A 12,452-nucleotide genomic window follows, 5' to 3' on the forward strand; every position below is an offset into this window, starting at 1 on the left:
GACAGATGGGGGGGGACAGTGGAAGGACAGATGGGGGGGGACAGTGGAAGGACAGATGGGGGGGACAGTGGAAGGACAGATGGGGGGGGACAGTGGAAGGACAGATGGGGGGGACAGTGGAAGGACAGATGGGGGAGAGATGGAGAGACAGATGGGGGTTCATTGGAAGGACAGATGGGGGGACAGTGGAAGGACAGATGGGGGGGACAGTGGAAGGACAGACGGGGGGGGCAGTGGAAGGACAGATGGGGGTTCAGTGGAAGGACAGATGGGGGTTCAGTGGAAGGACAGATGGGGGGGACAGTGGAAGGACAGATGTGGGGAGAGATGGAGGGACAGATAGGGGTTCAGTGGAAGGACAGATGGGGGTTCAGTGGAAGGACAGATGGGGGGACAGTGGAAGGACAGATGGGGGGGCAGTGGAAGGACAGATGGGGGGGGACAGTGGAAGGACAGATGGGGGGGGGACAGTGGAAGGACAGATGGGGGGAGAGATGGAGGGACGGATTGGGGGGACAGTGGAAGGACAGATGGGGGCAGTGAAGGGACAGATGGGGATTCAGTGGAAGGACAGATGGGGGGGACAGTGGAAGGACAGATGGGGGGAGAGATGGAGGGACAGATGGGGGTTCAGTGGAAGGACAGATGGGGGAATAGATGGGGGGCAGTGGAAGGACAGATGGGGGGAGAGATGGAGGGACAGATGGGAAGGAGAGTGGATGGGGGGACAGGTGGGGGGACAGTGGAAGGACAGATGGGAGGGGGCAGTGGAAGGACAGATGGGGATTCAGTGGAAGGACAGATGGGGGGGGGGGCAGTGGAAGGACAGATGGGGGGGACAGTGGAGGAACAGATGGGGGTTCAGTGGAAGGACAGATGGGGGGGGACAGTGGAAGGACAGATGGGGGGACAATGGAAGGACAGATGGGGGACAGTGGAAGGACAGATGGGGGTTCAGTGTAAGGACAGATGGGGGGGGGACAGTGGAAGGACAGATGGGGCTGTGGGGACAGTGGCAGGACAGATGGGGGAGAGATGGAGGGACAGATGGGGGGGGGACAGTGGAAGGACAGATGGGGGACAGTGGGCGGACAGATGGGGGGACAGGTGGGGGGGCAGTGGAAGGACAGATGGGGATTCAGTGGAAGGACAGATGGGGGTTCAGTGGAAGGACAGATGGGGGTGACAGTGGAAGGACAAATGGGGGTTCAGTGGAAGGACAGATGGGGGTTCAGTGGAAGGACAGATGGGGGGGACAGTGGAAGGACAGATGGGGGGACAGTGGAAGGACAGATGGGGGGGACAGTGGAAGGACAGATGGGGGGACAGTGGAAGGACAGATGGGGGGACAGTAGAAGGACAGATGGGGGGACAGTGGAAGGACAGATGGGGGGACAGTAGAAGGACAGAAGGGGAGACAGTGGAAGGACAGATGGGGATTCAGTGGAAGGACAGATGGGGGGACAGTGGAAGGACAGATGGGGATTCAGTGGAAGGACAGATGGGTGGGGCAGTGGAAGGACAGATGGGGGTTCAGTGGAAGGACAGATGGGGGGTTCAGTGGAAGGACAGATGGGGGGTTCAGTGGAAGGACAGATGGGGGGTTCAGTGGAAGGACAGATGGGGGTTCAGTGGAAGGACAGATGGGGGGGACAGTGGAAGGACAGATGGGGGGGGGGGGACAGTGGAAGGACAGATGGGGGGGGACAGTGGAAGGACAGATGGGGGGGACAGTGGAGGGACAGATGGGGGGAGAGATGGAGGGACAGATGGGGGGGGACAGTGGAAGGACAGATGGAGGGGGAGAGATGGGGGGACAGTGGAAGGACAGATGGCAGGACAGGTGGGGGGGGACAGTGGAAGGACAGATGGGGGTTCAGTGGAAGGACAGATGGGGATTCAGTGGAAGGACAGATGGGGGTTCAGTGGAAGGACAGATGGGGGGGGGGGACAGTGGAAGGACAGATGGGGGTGACAGTGGAAGGACAGATAGGGGGTGACAGTGGAAGGACAGATAGGGGGTGACAGTGGAAGGACAGATAGGGGGTGACAGTGGAAGGACAGATGGGGGGGGGGGGCAGTGGAAGGACAGATGGGGGTTCAGTGAAAGGACAGATGGGGGGTGGCAGTGGAAGGACAGATTGGGGGGGCAGTGGAAGGACAGATGGGGGGGACAGTGGAAGGACAGATGGGGGGGACAGTGGAAGGACAGATGGGGGGGGACAGTGGAAGGACAGATGGGGATTCAGTGGAAGGACAGATGGGGGGACAGTGGAAGGACAGATGGGGGGGACAGTGGAAGGACAGATGGGGGTTCAGTGGAAGGACAGATGGGGGGACAGTGGAAGGACAGATGGGGATTCAGTGGAAGGACAGATGGGGGGACAGTGGAAGGACAGATGGGGATTCAGTGGAAGGACAGATGGGGGGGCAGTGGAAGGACAGATGGGGGTTCAGAAGAAGGACAGATGGGGGGGGGGCAGTGGAAGGACAGATGGGGGGGGCAGTGGAAGGACAGATGGGGGGGACAGTGGAAGGACAGATGGGGGTTCAGTGGAAGGACAGATGGGGGGGACAGTGGAAGGACAGATGGGGGGGACAGTGGAAGGACAGATGGGGGGGAGAGATGGGGGGACAGTGGAAGGACAGATGGCGGGACAGATGGGGGGGGCAGTGGAAGGACAGATGGCGGGACAGATGGGGGGGGCAGTGGAAGGACAGATGGGGGTTCAGTGGAAGGACAGATGGGGGGGAACAGTGGAAGGACAGATGGGGGTTCAGTGGAAGGACAGATGGGGGGGCAGTGGAAGGACAGATGAGGGTTCAGTGGAAGGACAGATGGGGGGCCAGTGGAGAGACAGATGGGGGTTCAGTGGAAGGACAGATGGGGGTTCAGTGAAAGGACAGATTGGGGGGGACAGTGGAAGGACAGATGGGGGGGGGGACAGTGGAAGGACAGATGGGGGTTCAGTGGAAGGACAGATGGGGGGCCAGTGGAGAGACAGATGGGGGTTCAGTGGAAGGACAGATGGGGGTTCAGTGAAAGGACAGATTGGGGGGGACAGTGAAAGGACAGATGGGGGGGGACAGTGGAAGGACAGATGGGGGTGGGGCAGTGGAAGGACAGATGGGGGTTCAGTGAAAGGACAGATGGGGGGGGCAGTGGAAGGACAGATGGGGGTTCAGTGAAAGGACAGATTGGGGGGGACAGTGGAAGGACAGATGGGGGTTCAGTGAAAGGACAGATTGGGGGGGACAGTGGAAGGACAGATGGGGGGGGACAGTGGAAGGACAGATGGGGGGGGGGACAGTGGAAGGACAGATGGGGGTTCAGTGGAAGGACAGATGGGGGGGCAGTGGAAGGACAGATGGGGGTTCAGTGGAAGGACAGATGGGGGGGGGGACAGTGGAAGGACAGATGGGGGGGGACAGTGGAAGGACAGATGGGGGTTCAGTGGAAGGACAGATGGGGGGACAGTGGAAGGACAGATGGGGGGGCAGTGGAAGGACAGATGAGGGTTCAGTGGAAGGACAGATGGGGGGACAGTGGAAGGACAGATGAGGGTTCAGTGGAAGGACAGATGGGGGGGGACAGTGGAAGGACAGATGGGGGTTCAGTGGAAGGACAGATGGGGGGCCAGTGGAGAGACAGATGGGGGTTCAGTGGAAGGACAGATGGGGGTTCAGTGAAAGGACAGATTGGGGGGGACAGTGGAAGGACAGATGGGGGGGGACAGTGGAAGGACAGATGGGGGTTCAGTGGAAGGACAGATGGGGGGCCAGTGGAGAGACAGATGGGGGTTCAGTGGAAGGACAGATTGGGGGGGACAGTGAAAGGACAGATTGGGGGGGACAGTGAAAGGACAGATTGGGGGGGACAGTGAAAGGACAGATGGGGGGGGGGACAGTGGAAGGACAGATGGGGGGGGGGACAGTGGAAGGACAGATGGGGGGGGACAGTGGAAGGACAGATGGGGGTTCAGTGGAAGGACAGATGGGGGTTCAGTGGAAGGACAGATGGGGGGGGGCAGTGGAAGGACAGATTGGGGGGGACAGTGGAAGGACAGATGGGGGGGGGGCAGTGGAAGGACAGATGGGGGTTCAGTGAAAGGACAGATTGGGGGGGACAGTGGAAGGACAGATGGGGGGGGGACAGTGGAAGGACAGATGGGGGTTCAGTGGAAGGACAGATGGGGGGGGCAGTGGAAGGACAGATGGGGGTTCAGTGGAAGGACAGATGGGGGGGGGACAGTGGAAGGACAGATGGGGGGGGACAGTGGAAGGACAGATGGGGGGGACAGTGGAAGGACAGATGGGGGTTCAATGGAAGGACAGATGGGGGGGGCAGTGGAAGGACAGATGGGGGTTCAGTGAAAGGACAGATTGGGGGGGACAGTGGAAGGACAGATGGGGGGGGGGGCAGTGGAAGGACAGATGGGGGGGGGACAGTGGAAGGACAGATGGGGGGGGGGACAGTGGAAGGACAGATGGGGGTTCAGTGGAAGGACAGATGGGGGGGCAGTGGAAGGACAGATGGGGGTTCAGTGGAAGGACAGATGGGGGGGGACAGTGGAAGGACAGATGGGGGGGACAGTGGAAGGACAGATGGGGGTTCAGTGGAAGGACAGATGGGGGGACAGTGGAAGGACAGATGGGGGGACAGTGGAAGGACAGATGGGGGGGCAGTGGAAGGACAGATGAGGGTTCAGTGGAAGGACAGATGGGGGGACAGTGGAAGGACAGATGAGGGTTCAGTGGAAGGACAGATGGGGGGGGACAGTGGAAGGACAGATGGGGGTTCAGTGGAAGGACAGATGGGGGGCCAGTGGAGAGACAGATGGGGGTTCAGTGGAAGGACAGATGGGGGTTCAGTGAAAGGACAGATTGGGGGGGACAGTGGAAGGACAGATGGGGGGGGGGACAGTGGAAGGACAGATGGGGGTTCAGTGGAAGGACAGATGGGGGGGGGGACAGTGGAAGGACAGATGGGGGTTCAGTGGAAGGACAGATGGGGGGCCAGTGGAGAGACAGATGGGGGTTCAGGGGAAGGACAGATTGGGGGGGACAGTGAAAGGACAGATTGGGGGGGACAGTGAAAGGACAGATTGGGGGGGACAGTGAAAGGACAGATGGGGGGGGGGACAGTGGAAGGACAGATGGGGGTGGGGCAGTGGAAGGACAGATGGGGGTTCAGTGAAAGGACAGATTGGGGGGGACAGTGGAAGGACAGATGGGGGGGGGGCAGTGGAAGGACAGATGGGGGTTCAGTGAAAGGACAGATTGGGGGGGACAGTGGAAGGACAGACAGATGGGGGGGGGGCAGTGGAAGGACAGATGGGGGTTCAGTGAAAGGACAGATTGGGGGGGACAGTGGAAGGACAGATGGGGGGGGACAGTGGAAGGACAGATGGGGGTTCAGTGGAAGGACAGATGGGGGGGGCAGTGGAAGGACAGATGGGGGTTCAGTGGAAGGACAGATGGGGGGGGGACAGTGGAAGGACAGATGGGGGGGGGACAGTGGAAGGACAGATGGGGGGGGACAGTGGAAGGACAGATGGGGGGGGACAGTGGAAGGACAGATGGGGGGGGCAGTGGAAGGACAGATGGGGGTTCAGTGGAAGGACAGATGGGGGGGGGACAGTGGAAGGACAGATGGGGGGGGACAGTGGAAGGACAGATGGGGGGGGACAGTGGAAGGACAGATGGGGGTTCAGTGGAAGGACAGATGGGGGGGGCAGTGGAAGGACAGATGGGGGTTCAGTGGAAGGACAGATGGGGGGGGGGACAGTGGAAGGACAGATGGGGGTTCAGTGAAAGGACAGATTGGGGGGGACAGTGGAAGGACAGATGGGGGGGGCAGTGGAAGGACAGATGGGGGGAGAGGTGGAGGGACAGTCCTCTGTGTCAGCACTGTGAGAGTAGATGAGGATGAGTTCTCCTCCTCCTGATGACAGATCACATCATGATGGCTCTTCCAGGGATCAGCTGTCGGGTGTACACACAGCTGAAGGTGGGAAGGACTCGCTCCTCCCATCACACGTCCATCATCCTCTGTGGGCGGGACCGGGGAGGAGCCCACCAGGCATGGTCACACTTCATCCTACGATCCTAGTGACAGCCGGCGGCGGCTCTTGTTTGTGCGCTGCGGAGAAGGGGCGGGGCCTAGCGCTCTCTTCCAGCCATTGGCTTTCATTCCTCAGACACGCGGCCAATAAGTCGGCGCCTTTAGTTGCTGCCCAATAGGTGTATTGTAATGTGTGATTGGCACCGCCCTCTCCCAGGCAGGGCTTCCCCGGTACTGTTTGTAGGGAGAAAAGAATTGGTGCTGCCTCCTCCCCCCTCCCCCTCCTTCCCTGTATGAGTGCTCATCCCCTCTCTTCTACCCACACAGGCTCAAGGCACCATTGAAGGCATGCTGGAGAAATTGGAGCTAGAAGATGAAGGTAGGAGACCTCCACCATCCATGTCACCTGCTGACAGCCTGGAATCCCTGACTGCCAGCCTTACAGATCTGCTCTGAAGCAGCAGCTGCTGCTAGATGACTGCTGATGTTTGTGTGCTATAGGCTGGGCATGCAGGGGGCCCTGATTCTAGTGTGTGTGTGCTATAGGCTGGGCATACAGGGGCCCCTGATCCCAGTGTGTGTGCTATATGCTGGGCATGCAGGGGCCCCTGATCCCAGTGTGTGTGCTATAGGCTGGGCATGCAGGGGCCCCTGATCCCAGTGTGTGTGCTATAGGCTGGGCATGCAGGGGCCCCTGATCCCAGTGTGTGTGCTATAGGCTGGGCATGCAGGGGCCCCTGATCCCAGTGTGTGTGTGCTATAGGCTGGGCATGCAGGGGCCCCTGATCCCAGTGTGTGTGCTATAGGCTGGGCATGCAGGGGCCCCTGATCCCAGTGTGTGTGCGCCATAGGCTGGGCATGCAGGGGGCCCCTGATCCCAGTGTGTGCGCGTCATAGGCTGGGCATGCAGGGGCCCCTGATCCCAGTGTGTGTGCGCCATAGGCTGGGCATGCAGGGGCCCCTGATCCCAGTGTGTGTGCGCCATAGGCTGGGCATGCAGGGGCCCCTGATGCCAGTGTGTGTGCGCCATAGGCTGGGCATGCAGGGGCCCCTGATCCCAGTGTGTGTGTGTGTGTGTGTGTGTGTGCGTCATAGGCTGGGCATGCAGGGGCCCCTGATCCCAGTGTGTGTGTGTGTGCGCGGCGTCATAGGTTGGGCATGCAGGAGCCCCTGATACCAGTGTGTGTGTGTGCTATAGGCTCGGCATGCAGGGGCCCCTGATCCCAGTGTGTGTGCGTGCGTCATAGGCTGGGCATGCAGGGGCCCCTGATCCCAGTGTGTGTGCGCGCGCGTCATAGGCTGGGCATGCAGGGGCCCCTGATCCCAGTGTGTGTGTGCGTCATAGGCTGGGCATGCAGGGGCCCTTGATCCCAGTGTGTGTGTGCGTCATAGGCTGGGCATGCAGGGGCCCCTGATCCCAGTGTGTGTGCGTGCGTCATAGGCTGAGCATGCAGGGGCCCCTGAACCCAGTGTGTGTGTGCTATAGGCTGGGTATGCAGGGGCCCCTGATCCCAGTGTGTGTGTGCTATAGGCTGGGTATGCAGGGGCCCCTGATCCCAGTGTGTGCGCGTCATAGGCTGGGCATGCAGGGGCCCCTGATCCCAGTGTGTGTGCGCCATAGGCTGGGCATGCAGGGGCCCCTGATCCCAGTGTGTGTGCGCCATAGGCTGGGCATGCAGGGGCCCCTGATCCCAGTGTGTGTGTGTGCCATAGGCTGGGCATGCAGGGGCCCCTGATCCCAGTGTGTGTGTGCGCCATAGGCTGGGCATGCAGGGGGCCCTGATCCCAGTGTGTGTGCTATAGGCTGGGCATGCAGGGGGCCCTGATCCCAGTGTGTGTGCTATAGGCTGGGCATGCAGGGGGCCCTGATCCCAGTGTGTGTGCTATAGGCTAGGCATGCAGGGGGCCCTGATCCCAGTGTGTGTGCTATAGGCTGGGCATGCAGGGGCCCCTGATCCCAGTGCAGCAGGATCCCTGATTAGATCATGAATGGAGAGGCCTGCTCACAGTGCATGGGGTGATATGATGATCACTTGTTACCTGGCTATCCCCTGCAAAGTGTAACTTACTGTGCCTGTGCTTTCCAATAGGAGTATAACATTGTATGTCACACATCATACTGACTTCACACATTAATGACATTTCCAGTGTAGTGTTATAGATCAGTCTTCCCTTGTATGTAATGGTTGTATATGTCGGTTTTCATGTATACACTGTATTTACCTCATTTCCTGCTCAGGCCTGACCCAGCTTGCTTTAGCTATGTAGTCCTAGAGGAGTGGGCACAGCAATGTAGTGCAGACCAGAGGAATGCGGACACACTCGCATCGCTTTCATCAACCTGTCAACAGGTTCAGAAACTGAATTTATAGATGTAAAATCCCCTGAGATGACCACTGAGAGAGAGGGGCGGTCACCATGCACAGTCATTCAGCTTTAGATAATTCAGTTTTAGTGCATTTCACGTCCGCGCAGAATAGAAGGGATTTATTAACTTCATATTGGATCACAATGCAAGAACCTTTCAAAAATAATAATTTCAAAGATTAAAGCTAAATTCCATGGAAAGGAATAGTTGTCGCTGGAAGTGGCATTGCAGGGGTTAAATGCTCATTTATGTCTAGGGTACCAGAAAAGTGGTGTGCCTCTTCTCTTCTATCATCTGGCTGTCACACATCTACTGACATCTTAAAGTACAATGCAGAGCCCATAACCCACTACTAGACATGAGTATGGCGAGGGAAAGTCCACTTCCAAAGAAATTGGGGCACTGGATGCCGGCGGTCAGATATTTAAACTACATTCTCCAGCACCCTGGAGATAAATGAGCATTTCACCCCTCTCAGTGTAGGGGCAGCCCCTCTGCAAGGGAAGATTTTTTTCTTTCCCCAGGACTGGGCTTTAAAGTGGTTCTAAAGCCTTAAGGTTTTTCACCTTAATGCATTCGAAACATTACGGTGAAAAACCACCCTTGCTGCAGCTACACCCCCCCCCCCCCCCTCCCCGATCCAGCAATGTGCATGAGCGCAGCTGCTTCTGCTGCTGTCTCTCCTCATTGGACAGATTGATAACAGCGGGAGCGATTTGCTTTTGCTGCTGTCAATCCCACTCTGGTGTTACCAGATTTGAAGGGGGGTGGGGCTGAGTGCCCCCAGGGAAAGCTGCTTTCCGTGGGGGCACCCGATGAAAAGTAGGGGCCTTGAGTGCTGGGGGAGACCCCAGTAGAAGAGGATTGGGATTGCTCTGTGCAACACCATTGCACAGAGCAGGTAAGTATAGGCATATTTGTTATTTAAAAAAAAAAAATGAAGTTTTAGAGCGACTTTAAGCTTCAATTGTTTTTAATGAACTATTGAAGAGGAACTTTACCCCCCTTTACTATGTTCATTTTGATTTTCTGGGTTATCCTTAAAACAGATATACTGTACATCCAGCATTGTCCTGCTGTAATCTGCCATCAGATGTCCGTTCCCTGCTGCCATCTTCTTCCTTCTCCTTTTTTTTTTTTTTTTAAAAAAGGGTAACTTTATTGTATATAAAAGATGGCAAATACAAACTGTAGTGAAAACATTTGCATAAACGGGTAGCATGGCAATAAACAAAATAAAATGTCCATTAAATACGGAACCATCACAGAAAGGAAATATATATCTATATCTATCTCGACCAGAAAGAGAATAGAAAAAATGGGGGGGGGGGGGGGGTTGAATAAAAATTTAAAGTATACCTGGTGAGTCAAGTATTGTTACTAGATCAGAAGGTACCCATCCCTTCAGGCGCTATAGTGCGTTCAGATTCTACCCAAAGAGACCAAATTCTAAGGATTTTTTTAGGGCATCCTTTGGCTTTATAAGTTATCTTCTACATTGGGATTGCTTGATTGATTAATGCAATCCAAAAAGGTACATCAGGGGGGATTTGTGATTTCCAGCAAAAATCCTATGGATTTTTTTGGCATAAAAGTTTGCTGCCATCATCTTTGCTTACATCATTGGCAGCTGGTATTCTCTTCTTTGATCTCCACACTGGAACCCTGATGACGAGCTGTAGCACAGTATCCTTTGTATCTCCCCAAAGCTTTCTAGGATGTGCATGAGAATTCCAGGGGGCTGGGGGCAGCTGGGAGTACGTTATTCTCACCTAGGCAGGAAAGGCAGAAGTGTGAACTGCATGCCAAAAAAATTCTAAAAGAATAAATAGGGGTTAAACGATCTAGCACTGCTCACTGAAGAGCAATCTGTGCTTGTGTTACTCTTCAGAGAGCATGTGACAGGCTCCTCACAGCCTGCTTTACCTTCTTGAATTCCTTAGTGCACTGCAACTGCATGCATTTACAAGACACCCCTATTCAGTTGAATGGCTCTTGTTCACTGGGCTGTTTTGCCTGCTAAATGCGAAAGTGGGGACGATATTAGCTGGTTCATAGTGCAAAGCATTGTGGCCGTCGCAGTTGTACACACCACTTCGCTCCCTTTGCAGTTAAAGCAGTTTGTGGGTGGTAAAAGTGCGGCTCAGCAACATTGTTTTACCTCCCCCAACCACTAGTGTAAACGAGGCAAATGGCAAGTAAAGCCAGCGCTGATAAAAACAAAAAAAGCAATGAATAGATTTAATCAATTCTGCAATAAGGTTTATTGGTGAAGTGTTAAACATAGCACAGAAGAGAAAGGTGGCAACCAAAATAGCCGTGACATTTCTCCAGGGAACATCTAGAGCTCACGGTGTTAGGTGTTGACGTAATTCTTCAATGACATCACTCTGCACAAAGAGCTGTTTAGTAGTTAGTAACTAATTACATAGCGGGAGATTTACTAAAACTGGAGCACTCAGAATCTGGTGCAGCTGTGCATGGTAGCCAATCAGCTTCTAACCTCAGCTTGTTCAGTTTTAGCTTTGGCCATAAAACCTGGGAACTGTTTGGTTTCAATGCAGAGCAGCACCAGATTTTGCACTCCAGTTTTATTAAATACCCCCAAAATGTGAGAGGAGTCTATAGAAGACAGTTACAGTGTAGCCGTTAGATTGAATTATTCTGCTCACCTATGATTGCGTATGCAAAAACTTCTATTATGTCATGTCTGTTTTCTGACCGGAGGGAACGGCACTGCTTCAGCAATGAAAAACTTATTTTATTACTCCATATGGCTTGCTGTTTATGATATCTCATGTTCTTGCACTAAACATTATCCATATTGATTTTACATCATTTGAAGGGGATCAAACAATTAAACAGTTAGCACACCTACATGTTATCAGGAGCAACTGCTATTTTACACAGAATTTGGTAAAAAAAAAAGTCCCCCCCACCCATCACTATAACGCTATACTCTGTTTAAAGCCAAGGCATTGAAAAATAAAAAAAACACCCTTGCAGTGCCAGTCACCCACCCCCCGTACTGCAAAGCTTAAGTGCTGGTTGTGTTTAGGGGTGCCAGAAAAAGAAGAAATGCCTACCTTATCCCGCGCACCAGCGGTCTGACTGGTCCCCTGCAGCCTCCTCTCTAAGGTGCTCCCGGCTGCGGCCACATGCTCTCCCTCACCACCTATAATGCAGGGTTCATAGAACATTGTACATGATGATGCCAAGGGGACTGGGAACAGACCAGATCATTGGGAGAAGAGGGCAGAGCCAGAGCAGGACATAGAGTAAGTACTACTGCTTGTTCCTGTACCCTCTAGTCATACCAAGCATTTACTGTTGGCAGTGCAGAGGATGCAGCTCATTCACATTGGCGCTCACCCCTCTACAGCAGGGGTAGGCAACCTTGGCTCTCCAGCTGTTGTACAACTGCAAGTCCCATAAGGCACTGCAAGACTCTAACAGCCACAGGCATGCCTCCCCAAGGCAGAGGCATGATGGGATTTGTAGTTTCCGCACAGCTGGAAAGCCAAGGTTGCCTACCCCTGCTCTACAGCATGTAGAGCCATTTGTCTACTATTCTGTCATAGAGCTGAGCTGTTTACAAGCAGCCCATGTTAGTGAATGGACACACATCAGATCTATAGACTTACCTGAACAGCCATGCTGGGAAAGGGACATGGACCCCAATGCACAGCCTGTCTATTTAGGGCTATGCTACCATCCCTGCATACTTTGCAAATTCAGCTGAGCAGTAATATTCATACAGCCAATTTGTGCCTATTCACCAATATATTTAAGTTACTTTCAGTGACTGTGTGCTTGGCTTGGCTTATTTTAGAATAAAGGGCCTCTTTATATATTGGAAACTTAGCACCTTTTCAAGTTGAAAGCCACACTCCATCACCCAGCCACTCACATTTGCATTTTTAGCATTTTTGAGACTCTGATTCCTGGCATCAGGAGAGATCAGGAATGCCCCCCCCCCCCTTGCATTGGCGGTCGGGGAGGAGTGCCCCCCCCCCTTGC

The 12,452-nt window shown here is 54.9% G+C and overlaps 1 protein-coding gene across 3 annotated transcripts in view; it reads left to right on the plus strand.

Moving 5' to 3' along the window:
* Positions 1-12,452, plus strand: part of PRKAG2 (protein kinase AMP-activated non-catalytic subunit gamma 2) — a 552,351-nt gene that overhangs the window by 384,502 nt on the left and 155,397 nt on the right. For all 3 annotated transcript variants that reach the window (XM_082257523.1, XM_082257525.1, XM_082257524.1), the window contains one exon: positions 6,392-6,443. In XM_082257523.1, the coding sequence (XP_082113649.1) occupies positions 6,392-6,443 (52 nt within the window). The remainder of the gene's footprint in view (positions 1-6,391; positions 6,444-12,452) is intronic.

The sequence above is a fragment of the Pelophylax lessonae genome (assembly GCF_965119305.1).
Source record: "Pelophylax lessonae genome assembly, chromosome: 5".
Taxonomy (NCBI): Eukaryota; Metazoa; Chordata; class Amphibia; order Anura; family Ranidae; genus Pelophylax; species Pelophylax lessonae.